The sequence below is a fragment of the Orcinus orca genome, chromosome 3 (assembly GCF_937001465.1).
Source record: "Orcinus orca chromosome 3, mOrcOrc1.1, whole genome shotgun sequence".
NCBI lineage: Eukaryota > Metazoa > Chordata > Mammalia > Artiodactyla > Delphinidae > Orcinus > Orcinus orca.
The window spans coordinates 79,745,230-79,772,695 of NC_064561.1; the positions used below are offsets into that span (position 1 = coordinate 79,745,230).

Genomic DNA, 27,466 nt, shown 5'->3' on the forward strand with positions numbered 1-27,466 from the left:
TAAACACTGAAAAGAAGTATCTAATTGTTTGATGTTACATAAAGGGATCATCCAGTTAAGAATCTTAAATATTAGGGGCTATTTGCGCTGGAGAAAAACATTTTATAAAGAACAAAAGGGATGAGGACTTTTATGGGTGAACTGAATTTTACTGATTTAAATCATTAAAAGACGTTCAGTTACAAAATAAGCATACATCTTCTTAGTGTAACCTAATACCAGCAAGGGTGCCCTTTTTAGTTAGCCATTCAAAATTTCTTCCAAGTTTGCGTGCTCTGAAATCCTTAGTTTTTATGCTTTGAAATGGTACCTCATGTTTATCATTATATTCTTTGTAATTCAAATTTTGCCACAGTTTGAAGCTTGCTTTTTCTGTTGTTTTAAAGAAAAGATGAGTTGGCAAGCCAGCGTTATGGCACATGGGTGAGATGGAATCTTTCCCCAGTGGGTCTGGGCCTAGGGCACCACGCTTTTGTTAATTGACAGAAGGCCCCTGTGACCCCTTGCGTCTATCACATTTAGGTAGTCAGCAATAAACACATCCCAAAGTAAGAGATGTACTTTTTTGGTAAGCTGAAAAAAAAAATGGAGGCCATTTGTACATGTATCCCTACAATACATGTTAAATGTACTTCTTTTTGTCATAACACAAGCACACTTTCCCCCTCGTCTCTGCAAAAATTCTTATAAAATTCTGATGCACTCAACTTTTGCTATACAGACCTTTTTTATTAAAACTGTTTTTCAAAAGTTTCTAAAAATTTATTTGCAAAATGTCTCAATCCATGACAAATCAATCAATGTTTATAAAATCTCAGGGTCTGTGTCCTTTTCCTCCACTGACTGCCACCAACAGTGAGCACTGGTGCCCTGTGCTGTGGGAGGACCCACACTCCTGGCAGCTTTGCCCTCTGCCAAGCCCCCCTGCCCAGGGGCAAGGGCAACGGTAACAGCAGGATTTGTACCACGTACACTATACTGTTTGCAAAGTGTAATTGTGTTGGGAAATGGTCTGAGCTTTACTGAGAGCCATACTCCGTGTCTCCGCAATCGGAGACCTGGTGTGTAGGCAGATGACATATAAGGCAACCCGACGGCCGGTAGAGGCTACACTCCACCTATGACTTGCTTTGCTTCTGTGAGTGTCACAGCCCAAGAGGGATGCCAGGATTTGAAACACTCTCTTTCTTCACATAATTGGAGAAAGTTGCTCCTGTGTAGTTCCTATAGGTTTTATCTTACTTTGGGGCTTATCTGTTTATAATGCAAATATGTTTCACTTATTCAGAAATCTACTTGCTTAAAGATGGCTTTCCTAACTCATGGGCTGTGGCAAATGAAAATCAAAATATAAATCTAAGAGGAGTTTTAAAGACTGAAAAGCTCCATACAGATTGAAGTAATTATTGTTATAAGTAAAATGAATGAAATGGTGTGTGTGTGTGTGTGTGTGTGTGTGTGTGTGTGTGTGTCATTAGGTACAGAGGTTAAAACATGTATTTAGATTTTCCTTGCTCTACTGCACACTGAGGAACATATATTTCCAATCCCAGTGACAGGTATTACCTGTTCGGATAAGACTTTAGCCTTTGCTTCTGCTTCCATCAGGCAAATCTCCAAGGCCTCGAGCCGCGCCAAGGTAAACGCCATCTGTCTGGTTTCCAGGGACTCTTTCTTTAAAACAATAATCAAGTATTACTTTTTGACATGGGTAGTTTCCTGAGTGCATCTCAAACAACTCTGGGGACTAAGGACAGTCTTAATAAACTCACACAAATCATCTCCTTTTCTTCTTCAACATAGCAATAAAACAATGAAATGTTACAAAAACAATAGTGTTATTTAACAGTTTAGAGTCTAAAGGCAGAGTAAAAAAAAATGCATATTAATGAGCAATGAACAGCTTTAGAAAGGTAGAATAAAATATCCATGTTGAAATTTGGTTAGTCTGCAACTTTTATTCCTGATACAGAGCTTTTCTTCAAGAGGTTAGAACCAGAATTTCACATTCCCAATAAGAGATGTCATCTAGAATGCCTACATTTTTAACATTCACCTAGCTTGGGGGTCATAGTCATTTGAATTCAGAGAAGCTCTTGGTTCCTTTGATTGTTACCTTCTTATCACAAGTTTAATTAAAGCAAAGATACTACATGGTTTAGAATCAGATCATTCTTCCCCAGAACGTGGCTAATATGACTCAAATCAGCAGATGTGTAGACTTCCCCTCTCAAAATTAAGTTGCTCTTTATCACGTACAAGCAGAAAAATGTGCAAAGTTGGTATGAGAATATCAGTTACCAGCACTACTGAGACTAGAGCACTTCCTGACTACTCTTTGGCCATTGAGACAATTAATTAATAAAGACACAGCAATATGAAGACTTCAAAGGAAAACCTCATATGTGCTAGGATTATGAGGTTCCTATAGCTTCCTGGGATGTGTCCTGTCTTCTTGTGAAAGTTCAGGCTGCTGCAGCTGCTTCCAATTAACCCCACAGGAAAAAAAGAACTGAGTTCCTACATATTAAAAAAAAGAAGAAGAAAAAAAAAAACGCTGCTGCTTTATTTCCCCTTTGGTTTAGGAGCCCACCAATTTTATACATATGTGCATTTCCTGACGATACAATAGAGCCATCTGGTGGTAAATGAACCAGCCATAAAAACAAAGCATTTATTCAGTTCCTATAATTGTTCATGCCATCCTTTGAACCTTAGGACCCTGGCAAGGACCTCTGATATAAATAAATGTTGCTCTGTTCAAAAACAGCATGGCTCCTAAATCACACATGGCTGCATAATCTCCCCGAGGTCAGCCTTTGGGGGGTGAACATCTTGGGTTAGAACAGTGATATTTGGGATGAACAAATGACCCTCAGCCTCCCATATATGATTCCAATAATTTCAACAGTCAGTCCAAAATATCTCAAAACAAAAGCCTCAAAACAAAATTCTTGTGTATTTATACTTACAGGTAGTTTATGCTACAAAACATTTCATGCATAAAGGAGAAATTGTCAAAAGTCCAAACTTTTCCAAAAAGGTTAAGGATCCCTGACCTAGATTGCTATTTCCAGGGGGAATCTTCTTGTCCAGTGTTTGACCTCGAGGAAGTTTTTAAAAGTAGACCCAACAAGATCATCTAATCTATTTCTCTAGGTCTTTTTCTCCAAACATCCCTAATTTTCCCTGACAAGAAGGACAACCATTTCCAGTAAGACAAAAGCATTGCAAGTCAAAGCCAAATGAAACAGGCTTGACTGGAGACTGTTATTAAATAACATAGGACTTTTTGTACAGGTAGATTTAAGAAATCATCATGTGTTATAGAACAAGGAGAGTCCTGAGCAAACTGTGAGGAATGCAAAGCCTGTCTCCACCTTTACCCCAGCTGTCACTCTCCACTCCCTGGCTTGCCTTTCTGTCCCCCTCTCCTTTAAGGGGAAGAGCCATGAATGTATCTACACTGGCGAAAAAATGGCCTAAACAAAGTCAGGCACTTTTTAATAGGAGACAACCTCCATTAACCAAAGGAATACAGATTAAATCAAGAATAATCTTACAAATAAGTAAATACCTGGCGTTGGAAGTTTTGGAGGTAGGTGTGTGTTTTCAGGGACTCTAAACAGTTAGGTGTAGTCAGTCCTTGCCCCAGTTTTGCAGGATGCAGTGGTACGAGAGCAGAAAGTTAGGATTTATACCCTGAAGTTCATTTTCCCTCAGGCACATGTGGACACACAGTACATAAATTGATTTATGTTTCTTATGAACATGAAACTGTCTTGGTGGTTAAAGTAATGGAAGAGTGAATTATATTAATCAAAACTGAAAACATATGATATATATAGGTGTTTGGGGATTGAGCCTGTGTCTGTGGATTTCCAAATGGTAAATTGCAGCACTTCAAGTGGGTATTCCAGTTTTTAACTTCTACTCTTTGTCCTAAAATTTTCTACCTAAATATCCATCAGTAATCTAAGTGCATGTATCTAAGATAACCAAGATGATCAAAGTAAAAGAATATTACAAAATATTAATAATTCTATAAACTTTTTGGCTACAGTAAAGACACTAGATTACTATGCATGTGTGTTAAAGTTGACAGTCTACTAATTGACAAACCTTATGGAAAATTGTAAGAGTAGATTTTCTTTTAGCTGCAACGTTTCCTCATTTGAGAATCTGGAGGAAAATCTACTCTTTGTTCTAAGTTAATTTTTCTTATTTCTCTAACCCATCTCAGTACCTTTTCATTGTCCCCTTCCTTACTTTTAAGTCATTATTTCTTTGTCTTACAATGACCTTGCTCTTTCTCAGCCAAACAAATCCCCTCCACCCTTCAGGACTGGTTCAAGGTCTCTGATTCGTCCAGATCATCCACATCCCTCTGAATCCACGTGCGGCACTTAGAAAGGCGCCTGAATGCAGAGGCTAGACTGGTCACTGCACTGAGCATTTAGTAGGAGCTCAATAAGAGTTGTTGATTGATCGAAGGCTCAGCAGTCAGAGAAGGGGACTGCACCAGATAGAGCGGTCCTTCACGCTGAGAGGCTGTAACAGTGACTCCTTTGAGCAACACTTCCCCTGCATCTGGCTTAGAACACTGACAAGGATCAGAGCCCCAGAGAAAGTCCACTTGCCAAGGCCAGGGGCCAGACAGCGTAGCAGAGGGCAAGGAGGTGGCCGTGGCGTTGGGTGATGACGGCAGGGCTGATGTGAGGATTAAATGACGTAAATCAGGTAAATGCTTGGACAGATGAAGTGCTCAATTAAGATTATTTTGAATAATTCTATTCTCCTAATTCTTTTAAGGGAATCATTTGATATTAAAACTTTCTAACTTGTTTTTAAACCCTAGTAAAAGAAAGTTCCCATAGAGGCCCTTTGGTAACAGCAAACGCTCAAACCACAGCAGTGAGAAATTCAGTCAAGTATGCAATTAGAACAAAGTTAATATGTTAAATATGTGGGTGCATTTCTTTAAAAGCAAGATTGCTAAATAATGATGTGGTTATGGCAAATTCCACCTCTACACAAGAGCAACTTGACCTGAGTCAGTTGAAGACAATTAAATGTTTCTAGCAATCTGGAGCATCTATCGTGCAGGGTTCCAGCCGCAGCCCCTGCCCCGTAGTGCGGTAACTTCCCGCCAGGTAAAACACGCTTTCAACACATTTTGCAACAAACTTCCTGCTTGATGTCTCCCCTATTTATTACCGTGGTCCATTCATCTTTCCCAGTGCTTGACAAGCGCCGAAGGCCCTAAACTTTCCTCTATGACCTGCTCATATTGCCCACGCTAGCCCCTTACCTCCAGGCAGACTTTTTCCATTCCTCCCTCAGTCTCTGGTGATCAGAATTCATTTTACAGTGGAAAGTTCATCACTCTCATGTCCTTCTGTGCTTAGCATTTGCAATAGTTTCTTAGGTTAAATTGCCAATTTCTATTTAGGCAACAATTTAACAACTCAGTTCTCTTGATTCCAGTCCATTCAAGTGAAAACAGTATTCCTCTGTGTTTGGGGTTGTGTCATTAATCACTAAATAAGATATTTAAATTCAAAACTTGAACAAATTACAACTATTGTCAAAGCCCAGTGGAAAGGGTTTCTAAGTAGAAAGTGCCCATCAATATGACCCCGAAAGGGATGGTCATGGGAGGATGACAGATGAGCACTGACTAAGGGGAGCTCTGCTTGGATTCTGGAAGGACACGTTCCTTACCTGACCTGAGTCTCACTGACTGTGTGTCTTGGGCTATGTGACTTTGGGGCTTCACTTCTCGGGGCCTCAGTTTTTTCATCTTTAAATGAAGAATACACTGGTCAGTTTGCAGAAGAAAACAGATGGTCATTCCAAAGGAGTGATTGAGGGCAGTGTGATGAAGGGAAGAGCATGGGTACGGTTATGGAAGTCAACAAAGGATGGTGAGACACACCCTGCATGCAAAGATACTTTTTGCCTTACCTTGACCTGAAGAGGTAGGGGGAGAGGTAATAGGAGAGCATTATCACAGGATCTAGAAAGAGAGCTTGGGAGAGGGCCATGCTATAAACCGAGACCTTGGGCAGAGAAATACAGCCACTGCCAACCTGTGCCCAGGCAGTAGTGGTTGATGGACCAGTGGAATAAATAGCCTGACCCTCCTCTCCTTTCACCCACTGTACTTCTGTCTCCATCTTCCTCGGGCTGAACCCAATGAGAAATCAGAGGGCAAGAGAGCTTCAACAAGAAGTGCAGAGAGACCAGCTCCCTGGAAAAGAGCAGAGTGGGGGAAGGGTGGAGGGTGGATAATGGAGGGGGCAACAAAGATATCTCAGGCCAGAGGGGTTTAATGCTATTAGTGGTTCCCAAATGCCAGCCCATAGATCAGTGTTGGTTTGTGATAACATTTTCACCAGTCAGCAGGAAAATGATAAATGCTAACTTTTGAAAAGGACATTGTGAATTTTTCATGAAGCCAAATTTATTCCATTTAGATGACTGTCCTTTATTCTGAGCTTATGTTCATTCTATATATTTTGGTGTTAAGAGGATGTGTATTTAACAAATGATGGTGATAGTACATGGGAATTTTTGTGTTTTACTGTTTTTTCTTGAAAAAAAAAGAAAAATTGGCAGTCTTACAAAAACTAAACCTAATTATTTTTTGATGGAAATTTTTACTAGTTTATGAAATCTAAAAGTGTAGAGACCCTCTATCTAAGTGATCTCTGTTAAATTATACATTAACTGTTTTGTCAGGTGGCTATTCCAGAGCTACATTCCCTGAATTCCATTGGACTAAGTCCAAGATGGACCTGAATTCAGTATCAAGTTGTTTTAGCACAGTTCCAAGATAGTTATTCTAGGAAAAAACCCACACTTGTAAAGGTCAACCTTTTACCCTGTGAAAGATTTAAGTCCTTTTCCATTTCTATAGCATCACCGATAGAACAAATGAAAAACGTATTTGAAAGGAATTGTTAACTCAGATTTTAATTTATAAAAAGATTGTTGGTGAGGAAGTTAAAGAAAGAGAAATGGCCCTGTGACATATGATAGTTTCATAAATAACTTTAAATAATGGCTTACCTGAAACTCTTAACAGGCCAAGTCATTTTAGTTCAATTCAAAGCAATTCAGTTCATTTAAGTTCAAAAAATATTAAGGGCTCACTATTCGCCAGGTACTGTGCTAAGCAATGGAGAAATAAATAGTAACCAGACATACAGGATTAATACCCTCACCAGATTCTCAGTTTAGAATTTCTCTCCAATACAAAACTCCTAGGATTTAGTTTTATGTAAAAATCAAAAGAATGTCAAGAGTTTGGTGATTAATTTAATATTTTTATTTTTATTCTCACTCATAAAATATTGCTCTGTGCTTTGGGGCCTTGTTCTTTTCTCTTTGATGAGGATTCTGGTAGATGTTAGAAAGAGGTAAGAGGCAGGCCTAACCTGTTTTCAAATATTCCAGATCTATCTCAAACAATATTGATTTATAACTCCTTACAGACTGTGAACCAATAGTATAAGAGGAGCAAAGGACCTAGTAAATAGTTCGTATCTTCCATCATTTCAGTTAAAGTTAACAGTAAAACAAGGACTGGGTTACAGGACACCTGAATTTGGGGTCATGTTATATTACAGAATTTGTTCTGTGACTTAAAATAGCCCTCCAGCGTTTTGATTTTATGGGTGGATTTCTTAAAACTTTGGGCATCACAAATCTCTTGGACTACCTGATGATATATGTCAATTCTCATACTAGGAAAAAAAATGCCTATGTACATGCTTGTGTACACACACACACACACAATAAGCACACATGCACACTATTTTGCCTATACTTTCTGGGTGCTTAAGTGTTTTTCTCAGTGCTATTCATGTAGCCCAAATTATGAATTCCTTATTTAGAGGGAATAGTGTATTCCAGCACCTTTAGTTTTTATTCTAAAATAAAAGACCAAATATTAATGAACGAGAGTATTAATACGTTCTTGGTGCCTCTACTGTAAATCATGCAGATGAACAAACGAATAATCTTCTCTTCCTAGAGACATACTCCAAACTCAAAAGAAACAAAATGGCTCTTCCTTCTGGAGAGTAGAGCAAGTAGCATACCTTCCCAGGGAAGCCTGCTTCTTGTAACTGAACTACACAGCAACTAGTGCTAACCCCTCCTGCTGACGGTGAAGTAAAGATTTTAATAATGAGAATATATTTCTTTCATAATAAAAAAAGAGAAAGGACACAGCAAGATAATTTGCTATTAAAAAATAATTTTTATTTTTTATGTATAAATCATGATTTACTTCTTGTACTGAGTTCATTATCAACATCCAAATAAAGATTTTATTAGTAAGGAAGAGATGACAAGAGAGGTTGGGTAGGCAGCTAACAGGGTCTGCCACAAACAGCATAAATAGCTGATAACCTTTTTCAATTTATTTGCCTTTGATGTGAAGCTCTTTACACCGGGGGTAAGTAAGCTTTTCACAGAGCTTTCACGTGATTTATCCTGTACTTATAATGTTTTTCTTTCCTGTTTTTTATTGTCAGAGGAAAAAAGCATTTTTTTGACATCAGAGATGACACTAGCAATTAAGCATTAGTAACGACTTCATTTCTTCAGATGATCTCTTTGAAACTCTAGGGCTAAAGTCAGCAACTTTGTGTACATTGTCTTATGTTGTCATTTTTTCTGTACCGGCAGTATGGGCCCATGAATATTGTGTTTTCTTCTTGCTGAATATCTGCGGATTGATCTTCCCCAGTAAATCAATTTAGACTGGGTTTGTTCTAAAATCACTGGGAGCAGGGAGAGTAACTTTGAATTAGACAGTGTTGGATGTTTCTAAAACAAAAACAAATAGCACTTGGTACTTCCTGTGGTTCTTGGTTAATCATCAAGTTGTATGCCAAATAGCTTGAGAACTGTGACTGGTCTTTGATTATTCCTCTTTGATTAGCACTTGCATTAGAATTATTGAATGTATTTCAGATGTTTACAGGTATTAAAATGTTATATATTATGTGATTTTATGAACAATTTGTCTTACGTTTTATCCGTGCTATAGGCATCTATCAAAACATTGGTAGTATGTTTCCAGAGACATTAAAACAGAATTTTCCCCTCTGTGAGTACCCTGACCCATTGTTCTAATTGCTTCAATGTTTGTAACATTTGCTGCTTTCTTTTTTTTATTAATTAATTAAATTTTTTTTTAATTGGAGTATAGTTGATTTACAATGTTGTGTTAGTTTCAGGTATACAGAAAAGTGAATCAGTTATACATATACATATATCCACTCTTTTTTAGGTTCTTTTCCCATATAGGTCATACCGAGTATTGAGAGAAGAGTTCCCTGTGCTATACAGGAGGGTCTTTATTAGTTATATATTCTATATACAGTACTATGTATATGTCAATCCCAGTCTCCCAATTTATCCCTCCTCTCCTCCTTCCCCCCAACACCAGTAACCATAAGTTTGTTTTCTACATCTTTGACTCTATTTCTGTTTTGTAAATAAGTTCATTTGTACCATTTTTAGATTCCACATACAAGCGATATCATATGATATTTGTCTTTCTCTGTCTGATTTACTTCACTCAATATGACAATCTCTAGGTCCATCCATGTTGCTGCAAATGACATTATTTTGTTCTTTTTATGGCTGAGTAATATTCCATTGTATATATGTACCACATCTTCTTTATCCATTCCTCTGCCAATGGACATTTAGGTTGCTTCCATGTCCTGGCTATTGTAAATAGTGCTACAATGAATATTTACGTGCATGTATCTTTTCGAATTATGGTTTTCTGTGGATATGTGCCCAGGAGTGGGATTGCAGGATCATATAGTAGTTCTACTTTTCATTTTTTAAGGAAGCTCCATAGAGTTCTCCATAATGGTTGTACCAATTTACATTCCCACCAATGGTGTAGGAGGGTTCCCTTTTCTCCACACCCTCTCCAACATTTATTGTTTGTAGATTTTTTGATAATGGCCATTCTGACTAGTGTGAGGTTATACTTCATTATAGTTTTGATTTGCATTTCTCTAATAATTAATGATATTGAGCATCTTTTCTTGTGCTTTTTGGCCATCTGTATGTCTTCTTTGGAGAGATGTCTATTTAGATCTTCTGCCCGTTTTTTGATTGGGTTGTTTGTTTCTTTGATATTGAGCTGTATGAGCTCTTTGTGTATTTTGGAGATTAATCCCTTGTCAGTCGCTTCTTTTGCAAATGTTTTCTCCCATTCTGTGGGTTGTCTTTTCATTTTGTTTATGGTTTCCTTTGCTGTGCAGAAGCTTTTAAGTTTAATTAGGTCCCAGAAAAATGATTTTTATTTTTTACAAAAATAAAGGAGAAGATGAAATGGGGACTTATTATTTAATAGATAAGTGTTGAGTTTCAGCTTTGCAAAATGAAAACCTTCTGGAGATAAGTTGCACAAAAATGTGAACATGCCTTACACTACTGAACTACAAATTAAAAATGGTTAAAATGGTCAATTTTATGTTACACATATTTTACCACAATTAAGAATTTTTAAATAACTTATAAAACAAATGTATAGAGCAGATAAATTATGGAGTGGAGGAATTAGTCAATACTAAAATTAATTCAACTACTCTACCTATGCGTCACAGGACTGCTGTGAGAAAGAATTAAAAAAAAAAAAGATTGCTCATAATAAAAACTATGAAATTTAAGAAAAGGAAAAAACATAGTAAGGCAGTCTTACTGAAGGGAAAGATTTTGATTCCTTTAATTTAAAAAAAATTCAAAAAATACTAGTTGTTTTAAATTAAATTTTGATTTAGTGGGACATATAATAATGCAAAGACTTTCCCTGTTTATAAAGTTAATGCTTTGTATAACTGAGTTTTTTGTGACAGGATCACTTATTTTCTCCACATAATTTATAAGTTTAGATTTTGAATACTTCGGCATGTTGACCAACAATGTTTTCATTCTCCCATTGTATCCCAGTATTTTAGTTAATGCACATGCCTGTAGGAAGAAGGATTTTCAGGTCAGCTTATGAGTAAGGTGATGGAATTTTATTGCCCAAACTGAAGTTTTTCAAGCTTAGTTTTGTGAATAAATTTTTGTTATTCTGTGTGTAATAAAGAACAAATGATTTATGATTGACATTATTCAAAGTGAAAGTAATGTTTTGTCTGCCAGTGAATTTTAGGCTCCAAATAAGTAAACTTCTAAAAAAAGTCCAAAAATTTAACTGTAATGATAAAAACTTAAAGACTCCAATGATGCGGTTCCCAAAACCTAGCAGGAAAGTCCTTAGTTGAACTTGATGTTCCATGAGAAACATTTTCCATGATCAATCTCCCCTTCCCCCAACCCAGCCTGACATTTGCTCAGACTGCCCTCTTTACCAAGATCTGAAAGAGAAATGTGTTATGCATCTTTCTGGATCAGATAAAAGTTCAGCCACAATTTCCATAGTACATTCCAATGTGATAAGGTAAGCGCAGGACAGATGAGAGAGCTCTTTTTTGCTGTAAATTTCCACTTCTTTTAAGGTCTCCCAGTCAAAATATTACTAAGAGGCATGGCCAAAGTATCAGAGAAGATGGCAGAGCTCACGCAGTGGGACTCAGTTTTCTCGCCTGTGAAATGAGAAGATCATTACTTCTAATTCATCTTGCACTCTGCGGTGGCCATTTGTCATGCTATGTCTTTCCCTGTTTGCAGTATTTCCCATCTCATGAATCCCATCTCTCTGAAGTATAAACCAGGAACTCCTTTTCCAGCCTCCTTTGCACCACGTCATAGGCATGTGACTCAGCCTCCCCCAATCAGACACACCAGCCTAAGAATTCAGTATAAATTAGAGTGATACGAAAAAGGTGCCAAATAGAATGGAATCTGGCCAGGTCGATAGGATCATTCTGTTTTCAGAGGATGCAGTGACAGAAGACTTAGAAGTAACCTCTCATACTCAGGGGTAGTAGTAGGGCTGTGATGCCTTTGCCCTGTGGTGGCAGTAATAGGTCCTCCACTAGTGAAGGGAAGCTGAGTATAGTCTCCAAGACTGATGCTCTGACTCTCCTAGGGATCCTCTGAAATCCATTTTCTCCTTAATACTAACTGGAATGGGTTCTTTTGGTTTCAAATGCAAATCTGACTGATTATTACTTGTTGTTCACGTGACTTTAAGCAAGTAGTTTAATTATCCTGAGCCTCCACTTCCTCCCCTCTACAAATGGAAGAAATGCTAACTCATTGAGGGCTGCTGTGGTGATTAAATGTGGTCATGCAGAAAAATGCTGAGCATAATGCCTGACCCACAGAAGAAAGTTTGTTTGTTTGTTTTTAATCTTCTTTTTAAGCTCTAGACTTTACGTGTCTATGGTGTAGCTTCTGGGAGCTCACAGCTTTGGAAAGAGCCTGAGCTCTTGATCATAAGGAACAAAAACTCTTAGAATCTCTGGTGGCCTTGGCATCATGCAGCCACACCTAGCCTGGTTACTCCTTGTTGGAAAAGTAAAACATTAAGTATAAGAGCAAAAATTCAAAAATGTAGTAGGAGAGGGCACAGCCTGTACCCTCTTCTGCCTGCTGAATAGGGATTATACTTGGTCTGCTCACTTTCTTCTTTTTCTTGACCTTCTTGGTAGATGTGGTTTTGGGGGCTTCTGAGATGAAAGGGGGGAGATTAAAGAAGAGCAAGTGGGGTGTGGAGTAGGGCTAAAGGAAAAAGTTTTCCAAAGAACTTTTGAGGAGAAAAGTTCAGAAAAGCTGTCATGTGAAATAGATGCTTATGGAAAAGGAAAGAAGGACTTTTAAAAAATGGATCTCTGAAATTTTTCCTCACATACTGTTTAATTAGTGAAATTTAACCCTCAGTATACCATCAGAGTTTATTGGACCCAAATTAGTTTTGAGTTTCTTTTTTTGAGCCATTCTCTTCATAAAAATCTATATTTCATGTCTTTTTTTCTTTCTTAGAGGTCTTACAAACTATGTATATATATATATACACACACACGTATATACATATTTTTTCTTTTATATAGAATAAAACTCATTCCATATTATAATTATCATACAGATCCATTGGAGCCTTTTATATAATCCAAGATATATTCTGGGATCTCAGTGATCTTGTTTTCCCTATATTTGAAATATATTGCTACTTAATCATCCTAGGAGTTATTTTTTATCATTATTCATTGAGTATTTCTAACTATGACTTAGTAAAATTAATAATCATCCTTCAATTTCTTATTGTGTTGTCAAAAGCATGATGTCACCTTTCAAGGTACAAAAGGGGAGACACCATTTTTTAAATTTGCTTTATTTTAATTTTTTAAATTTTGAAACAAATAACACACTTAGAGAGCAGTTGGAATACAGAGAACTTTTTCTTTTTCCATGTGAGTTATGTTGTGCCCTTATGCCCCATCACCCTGAACCTCTCAGTGTCTATTTCCTATACAGAGAGACTCTTTGCTACACCATCACAGCATGGCCTTCAGTCAGAAAATTCACCCGGTTGTCACCCCACCCCATCTCCTTCCCTTCCCCCTCAAAACACGGGCTCCACTAGCGAAACATCATTTTTTTTTTTTTTTTGGTGAAACATCATTTTTATAGCACATTTTTTCTTTCATTAATGTAGTTGAGCATGCTGAATTCTCTTTTCATCCATAATGCCCAAAGACAAGAAAATTGGCAGAGACATACATTTCACAATTCTTACACAAATCAGAAGGTGAATGTGAACAGTAGCATTCTTGACCAGCATGGTCCAATGCAGTAGCCACCAGCCACATGTGGCCTTGAGTATTTGAAAAGTGGTTGGTTTGAATTGAGATGTGTTGTAAGTATAAAATAGATATGAGATTTTGAAGGCTTAGTATAACAATATATGAGAATATGAGAGATCTCAATATATTTTTGTACTGATTACATATTAGTGACAGTATTTTGAATATATTAGGATAGATAAGATATATTATTACAATTTACTTTTATCTGTTTATTTAAATTTTTAATGTGGCTACTAGATAATTTTAAATTATATATATGGCTTTTAAACTACATATTTCTATTCAACAGTGCAGCTCTAAGTGGTGGAATTAGTCATGTAAGTGAAATAGACTATGCATCTTCAGGTCATGACTACCGAGAGACTTAGATGAATGTCCTCAAAGTCATGAATCAGTAAGTGAAAAACATACCTCTAAGGACAAAAAAGGAAATAGGGTATTCTCATACAAGACAGGCTATATCACACAGAATTTTGTGACAAGAACTTGGACCTTTCTCTTTTGTTAAGGGGATGTGTGACAGCATTCTGCCATGTTTTATAACATTTATGTGCCAAAAGTTTTACTTGGCAACAAATAGATTTGCTGTGTTTAAATTCTGATCAAAATTTCTAACGAGGTTCTTTTTTTAAACCTACATCTTTATTCTTCTGTAAATTATTTGAAAATGATTTTAAAAATAAAAAATTTAGGTGGGTTTATTTAATTCAACTAGTCAGTGATGATGACTATTTTCCTAGTATACTAAGGGTTAAGAACTTGAGTAATTTGAAAGTTACCTTATGGGTACTAGACTGCTTGTTTGTGTTTGTTTTTACCACAAAGCAGTTCTGAGATCAGACCATTTAGATCTCGGCATTACATGTTAAGCAGTCACAAAGAAAGGTATTATGGGAGACTTTTTGTATATTTTCAGTAATGTGATTATCAGAAAAGAATGTATGAACACATTTGAAGGCACAAGGCCAAATGCTGCTTTATTCAAAAGGAGAAAAATTAATAGGATTCAGAATATAGTCACCACCATGGACACAGATATTTCTTTTTTAAGAAAGATTCCAAGTAGAAATAGCCCCTGGGGAAAGCAGACTATTCTAGAATTTATAGCATTTTTCTTAGGCATTTGAGGCAGGCAAAACAGGGCTTACTCCTTGCCAAAGAATGTTTCTGCACTACATTTAATTTTAAAATATTTTACAATTTAATCTTTGTTTGCACTAAATGTATGATTCAAGAGCATTTTCTTCCCTAACTGACAAATGTGTCCAGCTCTTTAATAACAAACGCATGAGAACCTCTCACATATTGACTGAGTGCCTTTCATATGTAAGGTCCAGAGCTAAATCCTGGAGATAAAGGTGAATTCATCAAATTCCCAACCCTCCAGGAACTCATAATGTGAAGAAGGTTGAGAAAGGGAGGAGAGATGTTCAGATAAGTGGACTTCAATATTATAAGGATGAGAGAGGAGAAGGGGAAAAAAAGACATGTATTGAGCACCATCACTGGGCCGTGACTTTTCAATATATTATGTCCCTCAAATTCAGACAATATAAAAGGTATAAAAATGGAAGCGAAAATCATCCAGAATCCTACCACCCAGAGATCGCCACATGTTACTATGGACTGAATGTGTGTGTTCCAGGTGCCCTCAAATTCATAAGTTCAAGCTCTAACTCTCAATGTGATAGTATTAGGAGATGGAGCCTCTGGGAGGTCATTAGGTTTAGATGAAGTCAGCAGGGTGGTGTCCTTATGATGAGATTAATGACCTTATAAGAAGAAACCAGAGAGCTCTCTCCTTGTGTCACCTTCTCTCCCTCCCCCTCCCTTCCTCCCTCCCTTCCTTCCTTCATCCTTTCACCCATGTGAGGATATAGCAGCAAGGCAACCATCTGCAAGCCAGGATCCAGTCATGCTAGCACCTGATCTCTGACTTTCCCATCTCCAGAACTGTGAGAAAACAATGTTTGTTTTCTAAGCCACCCAGTCTGTGGTATTTTGTTATGGCAGCCTGAACAGACTAGGACACCATATTTGGTGTATAATCTTCTAGACTTGTGTGTGTGTACCTGAAGATGCATAACATATAAAACATTGATTCATACTCTACATGGTTATATATGGTTAAATTACAATCATTTTCAGTTAACAGTATATCATAGGTAACTATATTTGAATAATAATGAATGTCATTTTCCACAAATTGTAATTTTAAAAATTACCATAACTTTCAATGGTCACAATAAATTTTATTATGTATATATGCAATTTTCCATACTATTGGACAACCCTGTAATAAGCATTATTTATGCATCTTTGTGAACTTGTTTTTTATTAATATAAATGGAAAAAGTGGTTACTGGATTTTAAAGAATATATACTTGATACATATTTAAGATTACGTCCCCCAAATTCATCCTCCCACCACAGTACATGAGAGTCAGACTTTTCTTACACCCTTGCCAATAATGATATTTTCAGTACTTTTTATGTCTGTCAAAATTGCAGGTAAACATGATATCTAAGTTTTAAAATTTTTTATTTCTTTGCTTTCTATTTGGACATCTTATTGGATACTTGCAAGCTTGGACATCTTATTGGATATTTGCATGTCTTCTTATAAATTGTAATTTGTGTCCTTTGTCCATTTTCAATTTAAGGGCTAATCTTTTCCTCATTGATTTATATGAGACCTTAATATATGAAGGACATTATGTTGTAATAGATGCTATAAATATGTTCTAATACTTACTTTGAATATTTATAAATTCTTCCTATATGGGTTGGAATAGTGGTACATATTCTTATGAGATACAGAATTTCCAGAGACTCAATTATCTTTTCATCTTTGTGCATTAATGCATAACTTTGTTCAAGAAGAGAGTGAAATTTTTGAAGTAAACTCTAATCAAAACTTGGAGAAAGCTCCATTTCTCTGAACCTCATTAAGTACAGATAACACATCACACATTGATTCAAATTGTTAGACATACTTTGAAACAACTGATTCACTCTGTTACCTAACCTAACATAAACAGTTCAGCTATTGACATGAGGACTTGGGGCTATTATTCCCAGCAGCAAATTTCAGTTTAACAAATCTATCTAAACAAATTAAGCTGATGTTATCCAATCTGCCTGATGAGACTGAGGGAAGCCAGAAGCCACGCTTTATGCCTGAGAGCCCGCATCCTTGTGCTTCTCACTCCCAAGTCACCCCACTCTCTTCCAGTTTCTCTCCAAGCATCCAAAGAGACCCTCCCAAAGGTAGACTTACTCCTTTGGGAAAGGCTAGATTGAATAACTGTCCTAGCCGCTTGGGAGGATATTCTCTCTCAAGGAAATGTGGAAGTTAGGGGAAATATTTTTCTTCAGACCACAGCAATTGAAGTGTGCTCTCATACTCAGACTGATTGACTACATTGTCCCCAAAACACATTTTTCCGTTGCCCTGTCTTCCTCTGATCTAAACATTCAGGTTTCAGAAAATGAGCAAATTATACATGAAATTTGAGTTTATCCACAATATTATTTCAGAGTAACCCTTGCATTCGACTAATACAATATATTTAACTTTTATATAGTTATATATGCATTTAAATTCTGTCTCCGTTTTACATTTCAAAACTTCCTTCCTTTTGTGTATATACACAAACTTCTCAATGTTTCCAACCTCACAGAAAAAAAGTGTCAGCACTACACAGAACAAATTACCATGCTTTCCCCAAATAATGCCTATTGTTTGGAAATTTTTGCCATTTGAAGAAGCCAAATAGAGAAAAAACATAATGGGCATCTGACGAAACAAATTTGCAGACACTCAAATGCTTCAGTTTATAGAGGTCCTTTGCACCACTGATGCCTCTTGGGGAAATTCTGAAAAACAATCTATCTGTAAACAATCTGATTCGGTGCCACATGTTTTCTAAATTCCTTTGCCTGTTGACATTTAAAAAAAAAAATAAAGGGATACATTTGCATGTGAAAACAGGACCTTTTGTTTCTTACACATTTACTCTATCAGAAGAATTGAAAACAAAATGGGTCATCTTGTCTAATTGCTTATGAAGGATCATCTTCTAAAAGACACTGTCTAGTTCTTTGGCCAATCTTATTTTAAACAGCTAAGATCTTTTTTATGGCCTCTGTTCTCAAGTTAAATAGAACTTATTATTAAAATGAGAAATTCTGGAGGTAATCTTTTTATTTTGTATCTATCTATACCTTTTGCTTTCTTTGGTTTAATTATTTTCTTTTTTTATACCTAATTTTATATTGCTGTAACCTTTGTCCATCAATACATTTCTGAAAATTCTCCTAGGTACATGGTACGATTTCACTTGCCCAGTCCTTTGAAGTTCTTTTTGGCCACGCAACTTCTTTGACCAATGAAAAAGAAGGAAAAGTGGTGTGTGTAACTTCTGGGCTGAGCACTCTCTGTGCAATTGGCCCCTCCTCTCACTGCTGCCTGCCCGGATTGCAGAAGTGCACTCCCAGGTGAAGCTTCCATCCAGAATAACTCATTGGTAACTATTTACCATAGTAAATAGTTTATTAGTAACTATGACTAAGTAACTGATTACTAACATCATTAGTAACTATGATGAATAGAGTCCCTCTGCCTCCCATCTTGGATGGGTATTGTGAAGAAGAAATAAATTGCTCAGAAAAATAAAATATTAAGATAAGCCATTAGCCAATTACAATGGATAACCTTCCAAAATGTTAATGAAGTTTTGATCTTTCTTGATAGTAACCAAAGGAAAAAATATATTTCTCACCAATGATTCCATTGCTACTACCTTTCTATGTACAGCTTGACCTGAACTCTCTGTTGAAGTTGTTGCTTATAGAATTTACACTATTAAACTAGGTGAACTTTGAGATGATTGTATAGGGACAACAGTGGGATGGGAGCAGGAAAGCATTATGTTGGATCAGCCCCTCATTTATGGCAAGATCTCAATATGAAAGTAGTTATATGAGAGGTTGAACAGTGTGTAGAAACTCCAGCTAACATCTCAAGTCCTAACATCTGGGGAGATAACATTACCTGCCCAGATACAGTAATGTTTGTAATGTTAGATATTATCTAGATAACTAGCAGATATCTCTAGAAGTAAAGTTTCAATTTCTATACTATTCATGTTCTTTTGTGGAAAAAAATTTTAGATTAAATGAACGTTACAACTTTTTTTTTTTGGTTGCATTGGGTCCTCGTTGCTACTCATGGGCCCCCTCCAGCTGCGGCAAGCGGGGGCCACTCTTCACCACGGTGTGCGGACCGCTCACTGCAGTGTCTTCTCTTGTTGCCGAGCACGGGCCCTAGGCACACGGGCTTCAGTAGTTGTGGCACGCAGGCCCAGCCGCTGCGGCTCACAGGCTCCAGAGCGCAGTCTCAGTAGCTGTGGCACACGGGCCTAGCTACTCCGCGGCATGTGGGATCCTCCCGGACCAGGGCTGGAACCGATGTTCCCTGCACTGGCAGGTGGACTCCTAACCACTCCGCCACCAGGGGAGTCTTTTGTCTTGCCCTCAGTGACAGCACAATGGCTGCTTTGCATTTCCTATGAATTTCCATTCCCAAAACCTCATTCATTCAGTTAGACCTATTCTGATTTTGTTATTCTATGGGGCTAGAGTCCCTGGGACACAGACTGAGAGATCTGGCTACAGAGGGCTTACTGGAAATGGTTCTTGGGGGCAACACCTATAAAGGAAGGAAAGAAGCAGGAATGCAACAGCAGCCTCAGCCGGTTCCACAGGGGAGTCCTTGAGCTGGGCTGGTTCTTCAGAATTGTCCTCAAAGGAAGGGGGCCAGGTTCTGCAGCCCTGCATCAACCAGTTATTGGATGCAGGTTGATCCCGTGGAGGGGGATGACTTTGGGGCAATGGAGTACCTTCATCGGAGGGAAATGTCTGGTGATAGACTCAGCTGTTAGTCATCATCAAGCAAAATTACTGAAAGTAAATCATAGATCTAAATGTAAAACCTAAAACTATAAAACTTCTGGAGGGAAAAAGAAAATATTTGTGATCTTGGGCAAAGATTTCTTAGATCATATAGCAAAAGCATGATCCATGGCAATACAAATTGATAGATTAGACTTCATCAGAATTAATAATTTTTGCTCTTCTAAAGACACTATTGAGCAAGTGAAAAGACTAACCATAGACTGGAGAAAATACCTGCAAAACACACGTGAACTCTCAAAACCCAATGATAAGAAACAAGCAGTACAACTTAACAATGGACAAAACCTTTCAATAGATACTTCTCCAAATGAGATATAAGGATGGCAAATAAACAGATGAAAAGGTGCTCAAACACCATTAATTATTAAGAAAATGCAAATTGAAACCACCATGAGATACCACCACACCTATTAGAATGGCTAAATTTAAAAGGCTGACCTTGGAGAGAATGTGGATGAACTAAAACTTTCATACACTGCTGGTGGGAATGTAAAATGATACTATGACTTTGGAAAATAGTTTGACAGTTTTTAAGAAAGTTAAAAATACACCTACCATGTGATTCAGCCATTTCATTCTTAGGTATTTACCCAAGAGAAAAGAAAGCATATGTCCATACAAAGATTTGTACATGAATATTTATAGCAGCTTTATTTGTAAAGAGTCAAAAACTGGAAATAACCTAAATGTCAGTCAGCGCGTAGAGGCATAAACAAACTGGTACATTCAGTTCAGCAGGATACTGTTTAGCAATAAAAATGAATTATTTATACACACTAAAACATGGGTGAATGTCAAGATAATTTTACAGAATGACAGACGTCAGTAAAAGGGGTACATACTGTATGACTTTGTTTATATGAAGCTCAAGGAAATGCAAAATAATATATATAATGACGTGAAACAGATTGTGCTTCCTTGGAAATGAGGTGGGAAGAAGTGGGTGAAGGGGATTACAAAGGAGCGTGAGAAATTTCTGGGAGTGATGGAAAGTTTCATTATCTTGACTGTGATGTCAGTTTCACGTGTGTACACATATGTCAAAACCCATCAAGTTGTACACCTTAAATTTGTCACGTATGCTTAAGGAAGGAGAGGAGAGGAGAGGAGAGGAGAGTGAAAAAGGAAGGATGGAAGGGAGGGAGAGAGGGAGAGAGGGAGGAAAGAAGAAAGGAAAAGAAAGAAAAGAAACAAAACCCAAAACAAAAAGTTCTGAGATATTTCTTGCCTATTAGAGTGGCAAAATAAATAACCTATTTCTTTCAATGGCAACAAATCTTTATATTTAAATATACACAGAAATGTAATTCTATATTGATCTCATTTTAAGATAAATAGGAACGTCTCCTTTAAATGATTTAAAATGTTCATTTAAAGCACAAGTGATATATTAACAACAATGATTTGAAAGTTTGCTCATCAAAGGGAAGAATCTTTTGAAAGCCATTTCAGAATGCTAAAGTTTAGGAATATCAGAAATGTGACCAAATATACACTTCCTGAAAAAATAATGCTATATTATACCAAGTACTAGAAGAACATAAGTTACATAATTTGACACAATTTAAGGCATTGCTTGCCTTTCCCAGTTTATCAAATGTAATATTTTTTAGCTAATTTAAGGTTGTTTTATAAAACTGACTTCCTATATAGTGTGCTATGAGTTTGACCTTACAAATTAAAATTTTAAAGTGCTTTAATATTTTTGGCACTTAAAATAATAATTCTTTAATGAAGCCGTCACTGAATTACAACTTGAACACTAAATGGCTTATAAGGTTTTATAACAAGCCTAGTTTTTGCACAATGAGTGAAATACTTCATACATATTCTAGTATTAATGAATTCATACCCACACTCTCATTTTTGGATGTGCCACTCCACATAACCAAAGATCATCTGGTGTTTTTACATCATTCATTTCTATTTGTCACAGTTCTCAGGAATAGTTCAAGGGGAGAAACCCTGAGCCAGGTATCCAGTTCAGGTCACGCCTCCTTGCGATAGAACTTTTATTTATTTCCTAAACAGTTTCAAATGAGATGATTTATAAGCACTAGCTGTTCACTGTCTGAGGATGTTAAAATGGAGCAAAGGCAACGGTTCAAATAATATTCTAATCCTCCAAAGGTATAAGGTCCAGATAAACAGGGACAACCTGGCACCTGAAAAGTGGATCTAAGTAAATTCTCACTGGATTATATCTCTTAAGGTTCTTACTCTGTAGTCAGCACATGACTCATTCATCACTCAACAGCTGGACTCTCCCTCAATCTCCCTGACTCTAAAATTTCTTAATTTCTAAAGTAGCAATAATAGTAATAATAATATTTATGGAGGAGGAAGCAGAAGAGAGGGAAGGAGGGAGAGGAGGAGAAAAAACTATCTACACAACGGTGATGATTCTTAGAAACCACCGCTGTCTGCTGCTGTAAGGATTCAGAGGGACAGCATCTCTCAGTCACCTAGTCCATTTGTTCTATTTCAAATGCCGTTTTGATATCAGGGACTTTGTCTCAGGGACATAGAGATGAATAAAGCCTCGAAGAATGCACAGTTTACTGGGAGAGTCAAAACGTTAAGGTATTATTCAGAGACTGGATGCCACAAAGGTGGAGCATATTTCATTCTGCTTGGGTGGTCGATATCCTCACAGAATTGAAGAGATTTTTATCCTTCATCCCAATCTTCTCTGCCAGAACTCACCACAGCTATTTAAAAGAGGCATCTGAGATCCACCGGCAATTGGGTTCCTCATGGTACGGAGCAGAATCTGTTCTGCTGAGTGACCAGTCTTTCAGTTCCAAGACTTAAAAGGGGTCGTGGGGTAAGGAGGCAGCACTAATCATGACTATCCTATGGCCTTCAGGGCCCTAATCCTAACCTCTACCTCGAGCTAAATGCATTCTTTTAGAAATGTAAGAATTCAGTAACTAGAGCAGAACAAGTTACTTCAAGCCCCAGGGCTCCCACCTATGTGAAATGTAAATTGAAAGGAGATAGATTCTGGGCTCCAGGAAGCTAATTGGGAGCCCTAGGCAGAAATCCTAAATGTAGTAATTGGCACCTTGTCCTTTTCAGTGTCTTAGGCAGCCAGGGAGAGGGTTACCTCTAGGGCACTAATTGATTAGCATTGTTAGAGGAAAGGCAGTAAACCGAGATTGGTGAGCTGAAGTCTCCCTTTTCCAAAACTCCAATTTAACTACTAGCTCAAGGGTTCCAACTAACCAGAGAAAATATGTTTTCATATAGTGCCAGTGAGGAACACTCTTTCTTTGGCCAACAGAATTGTAAGTAGATCCACTATATAAAACAAAAGCTCACTGAAAAAAAAGTAATATCATATTAAACTATCACTAGAGTTAGAACACAAAATTTTAATTAAAATTATATTCTACTAATCTAAGTTGGTTTCCCTTTGATTTATACTTCTTCACCCAAAACCCTCTTCCTGAAAATTATTGTTGGTTTGAGATATATGTCCAGTCTGTCTGGGGCCAGATTAAATGAACTCTTAGAAAAGAGATGTTAACCTTGAACAAAAATAATTGTGTGGAAGTGAGATTCTGAATATGCACCTCACTAGATCAAATGTTCTTAGCTGGTGATGCGGGGGTGGGATGAGAGTAGAAAAGCAGAATGCTGAATCTAGAAAGAAATAGAGAAATCAAAAGGCGAGGTCCCATGGTCCACAGGGGAGCCTGGTTGAATTGAATCGATTCTGAGTAGCTATATACCTATACACTTGTAGATATGTTCACAACCATTTTCACATCCCAAACATCTTATCTGAAGAGACTATTAAAGTCTCATCCTCACTCTATGAATGAAAAACAAGGCTCAGAGAGTTTAAATGACTTGGGTATCATCACACAGCTTGCAGGTGGCAAACTTGGGCCTAATTCCTAGTCCTACAGTCTTTCTTCTATACCACACTGCCTCTGCATTAAAGCTGAAAAAGTTATTCCAGAAATGTCTGTGTGTGGAGACTAGGGGATACTTACTAAAACTGAATCGAGGGCATATAGAGAGCTTACTTTTTTCTTTTTAAAGGGAAATTCTCAAACTTACATAAAAGTAGAGAACTAGTATAATGAGCCTCCATGAACCTATCACCCAGCTTCAACACTTCTCACCAACCTACCCTGTTGTCACTTGAGGCCTCGAGAGGGACTAGAGGCTTTTGTAGAAAGGACCCAGCTGTCCCAGGATGACTTGAAAGAGAATGAGCTGAGAATATCGGGAATAGACTGTGATTTAAACCCAAGCCTAAACAAACCAAATAAGATGAGTTACCCAATCTATATCATGTCTGATTCCAGAATTTCCTCACGTACAGGCAAATACTTTGACGTAACCCAGGATGTCTGCAATAGTGTAGGGCCACAGAGAGCAGTGTGGGATCACAAGTACAAATGGGGACAGGCACCCCACACCAACTTCCCTCCTGCCCAGCAGCATCCCTTCATTGGCACTCTGGCCACTTTACCTCCTTCTACTTGAAAAAGAACATTCTATGTTTTATTTTTAAAATGTTTACTAGTAAAATGTGAAAGTGAAACTATATTAGGAAAATATCAACATTAATTAAAGAAGTTACAGTTTCACTAACTAATGCTTTTTTAAAAAAAGGAATTCATGCAAACTTTGTTTCTTACCGATATTTTGTTCCTTTGTTGTGTATTTGACTCTGAACTTCCAGATGTGGTGCTGAAATAAAGTAAGGGTTCAGAATTCCAAAATTTTATTTCAGACATGCACACGCTCATACACACACATACACACCCCACATCAGATAGATCTTTATGCTGTAACATGGAAGATATATTTTCTAAAGCGTTTCCTCCCAATGTCATTTTCTAAACATTCCTAAAGGAAATCAGAACTAGAGAATGTAAACTTTACTTGAAGAAGATAAAATAGCCTTTAAAGGTCCTCTTGAGAGTAAGCAGTCCAAACAGTACAATCTGTTCTGAAAACCTGCAAAATATCTTATTTCAACTAAAAAAAAAAAAAAAAAAAAAAAAAAAAAAGGAGAGAGAGGAAAGAATATCCTATGAAACAGCAGACTTAGGGAATTCTTTATCTTCTACACTTTTTCTCAATCAATTTCTCTTTCTCTCTCTCCTGGATCATTTCCAATGGTTTACCAACATGCTGTTGTTTATTGCATCTTGAGCCCTCTTAACCCTTTAGTTTCTGCTTGATTACTCTGACCCCCATTAAAGCAAAATTATACTCTCACTGTCTCTAATTCTTCTTCCTATTTTTTGTTAAAGCCACTCCATTCAGATTCTCACAAGTACCATTCCACAGAAACTGCACTTATTGAATTCACTAGTGAGCTCCACATTACTGTATCCAGTGGTCATGTATCACAACTTATCTTAAAACTTTTGACATGGTTCAACAGCCCCTCCTTGAAATGCTTTCTTCACTTGGCTCCCAGGACATCCTAAGGCCCCAGGCTTCCTTCCCATCCACTTGCTGCTCGTTCTCAGTTTCCTTTGATGGTTCTTTCTCCTCTTCCTGAACCCTCAACATTGGCATGCTCCAGGGCTTCCTCTCTTCTCTACTCACATTCACTCCCTTGGTGAACTCCTCCAACTTCAGGGATTTAAATAGTATCAATATGCTGATCGCTCCCCAATACATATTTCCAGGGCAGACTTCTGCCTTGAATTCCAGATGCATTCTTTCAGTTGCCTTCCTGACATCTCCACCAGGATGTCTAATGGACATCTCACTTTCAACATTTCTAAAACCTAACTTCTGATTCCTACTCCAAATCTGCTCTACTTGCAGTCTTCCCCATCTCGGTTGATGATGACATCATCCTTCCTGTTGCTTAGGCTAAAACCTTGACCTTCCGTTTTGTCTCAGAACCCAAATCCAATCCAACAGGAAATTCTGGGCTCTGCCGTCATAATATATCCAGTACCCAGCCGATTTTCACCACCTTCGTTGTTAACGAAATGGTTCAAGCCTCAAGCTACCATCCAGCTCTTACCTGGACTGTTGCATTAACCTCCTAAATGGCTCTCTCTGGTTGCATCTTTGCCCCCTACCTTCTATTTTCAATATACATCATCCATAAGAAAAATGATGGGACTTCCCTGGTGGCACAGTGGTTAAGAATCCTCCTGACAATGCAGGGGACACAGGTTCAGGCCCTGGTCCAGGAAGATTCCCACATGCCGCGGAGCAACTAAGCCCATGCGCCACAGCTGCTGAGCCTGCGATCTAGAGCCTGCAAGTCACAGCTGCTGAAGACTGTGTGCCTAGAGCCCATGCCCCGCAATAAGAGAAGCCACCTCAATGAGAAGACCGTGCGCCACAATGAAGAGTAGCCCCCACTCGCTGCAACTAGAGAAAGCCCGCGTGCAGCAACAAGGACCCAACACAGCCAAAAATTAATTAATTAATTAATATAAATAAATAGAAAAATTATTTCACTCCTCTGCTAAAAAATCCAATAAAGGATTCCATTTCACTCAGAATAAAGGCCAAAGCCCATATAAGGACGTACAAGGTCCTATAGATTTCTCTGCCATTCAGCCTTCCCACCAACCGTAGGACTCCATTCCATACCCTTCTTCCCTTCCCAAACACTGGAGTCACACTGGCGTCCTCACTGTGCTTCCATCACCTCTGCCTGGAACACTTCATCCACACTTGTCCACCTGGCTCTTTCCCACTTCCTTCTTTTCTTTGCTCAAATATCCCTTTCTCAAGCATGCCCACCACATGCGCTTCATTTAAAATTGAACTCCTCACTCCTATATACTTTCAAATCACCTTGCTTGATTTTTCTCTGCAGTGCTTACCGCCTTCTATATTATATAATTTGCTTGTTTATTATATTTATTGTGTTGCCTCCCAACAGAAAATATAAATTCCTTGAAGATAGGGAATTTTTTTCTGCTGTTTTTTTGTTACCCTATCCTTAGCATCTTGAAGAGGGCTAGAATGGTCAATAAATATTTGTTGAATGAATAAGCCTCCAAGCTTAGTAAGTCTCATTCTGCTGTTACCAACCAATAAGTCTTACTTTACAACACTGGGGTACTTTTATTATTTTCTATCCTACTCTCTCCCTGAGGAGTGTATTATTTTATTCTCCTTTCTGTACATGTCTCTTACTTTAAAAAAATTGAAACCATTTAAAATGTTCACAGAGTAATCAGTGACTCTTGAACAAAATTAATTAAATTCCCACTTAGTGGAAGGACACACTGGGGTTTTGAGAGATGTAATTGCTTTTCTTGCATCATACCTAGATCAGCAAAACCTGGTACTTTGGTGCTTTCTACTTGACAGTACCTCTTTATCATGAAATGGAAAACACACTTTTGATCATTACAGTTGCTGGGCAAAACAACAAATGCTTTGAACAAGACAACAACCTTAATAAGTGGGCACTTTTACCTTCTAACTGATTTTGTCTTCTATCAATGTAACTCACAAAACTGGTATTTTCACTAAATGTACTACCCCTAGTTCCAGGGAATGTGTTTATCCTTTTCTTAGGTGTTTCCTCTGACCAGAATGTTCATGCTGTCATCTCTGTTTGTTAAAATCTTGCCTATTCTTCACACCAGGACTCAAAGGCTGCCTCCCCTGAAGCCTCTTTGGTCCTATTAGTCAGAACTATCTCTTGCCTCTGTGTCCACAAGCAGTTTTTGGATGTC

At 37.6% G+C, this 27,466-nt stretch overlaps 1 protein-coding gene across 1 annotated transcript in view; it reads right to left on the bottom strand.

Annotated features, from left to right (window-relative positions):
- The window catches only part of CCDC192 (coiled-coil domain containing 192), a 198,618-nt gene extending 173,101 nt beyond the window's left edge, over positions 1-25,517 (bottom strand). Inside the window, 3 exon segments of the mRNA XM_049707872.1 lie at positions 1,567-1,674; positions 4,523-4,710; positions 25,214-25,517. Of these exon segments, the coding sequence (XP_049563829.1) occupies positions 1,567-1,674; positions 4,523-4,710; positions 25,214-25,517 (600 nt within the window).
- Positions 25,518-27,466: the final 1,949 nt, after the last annotated feature.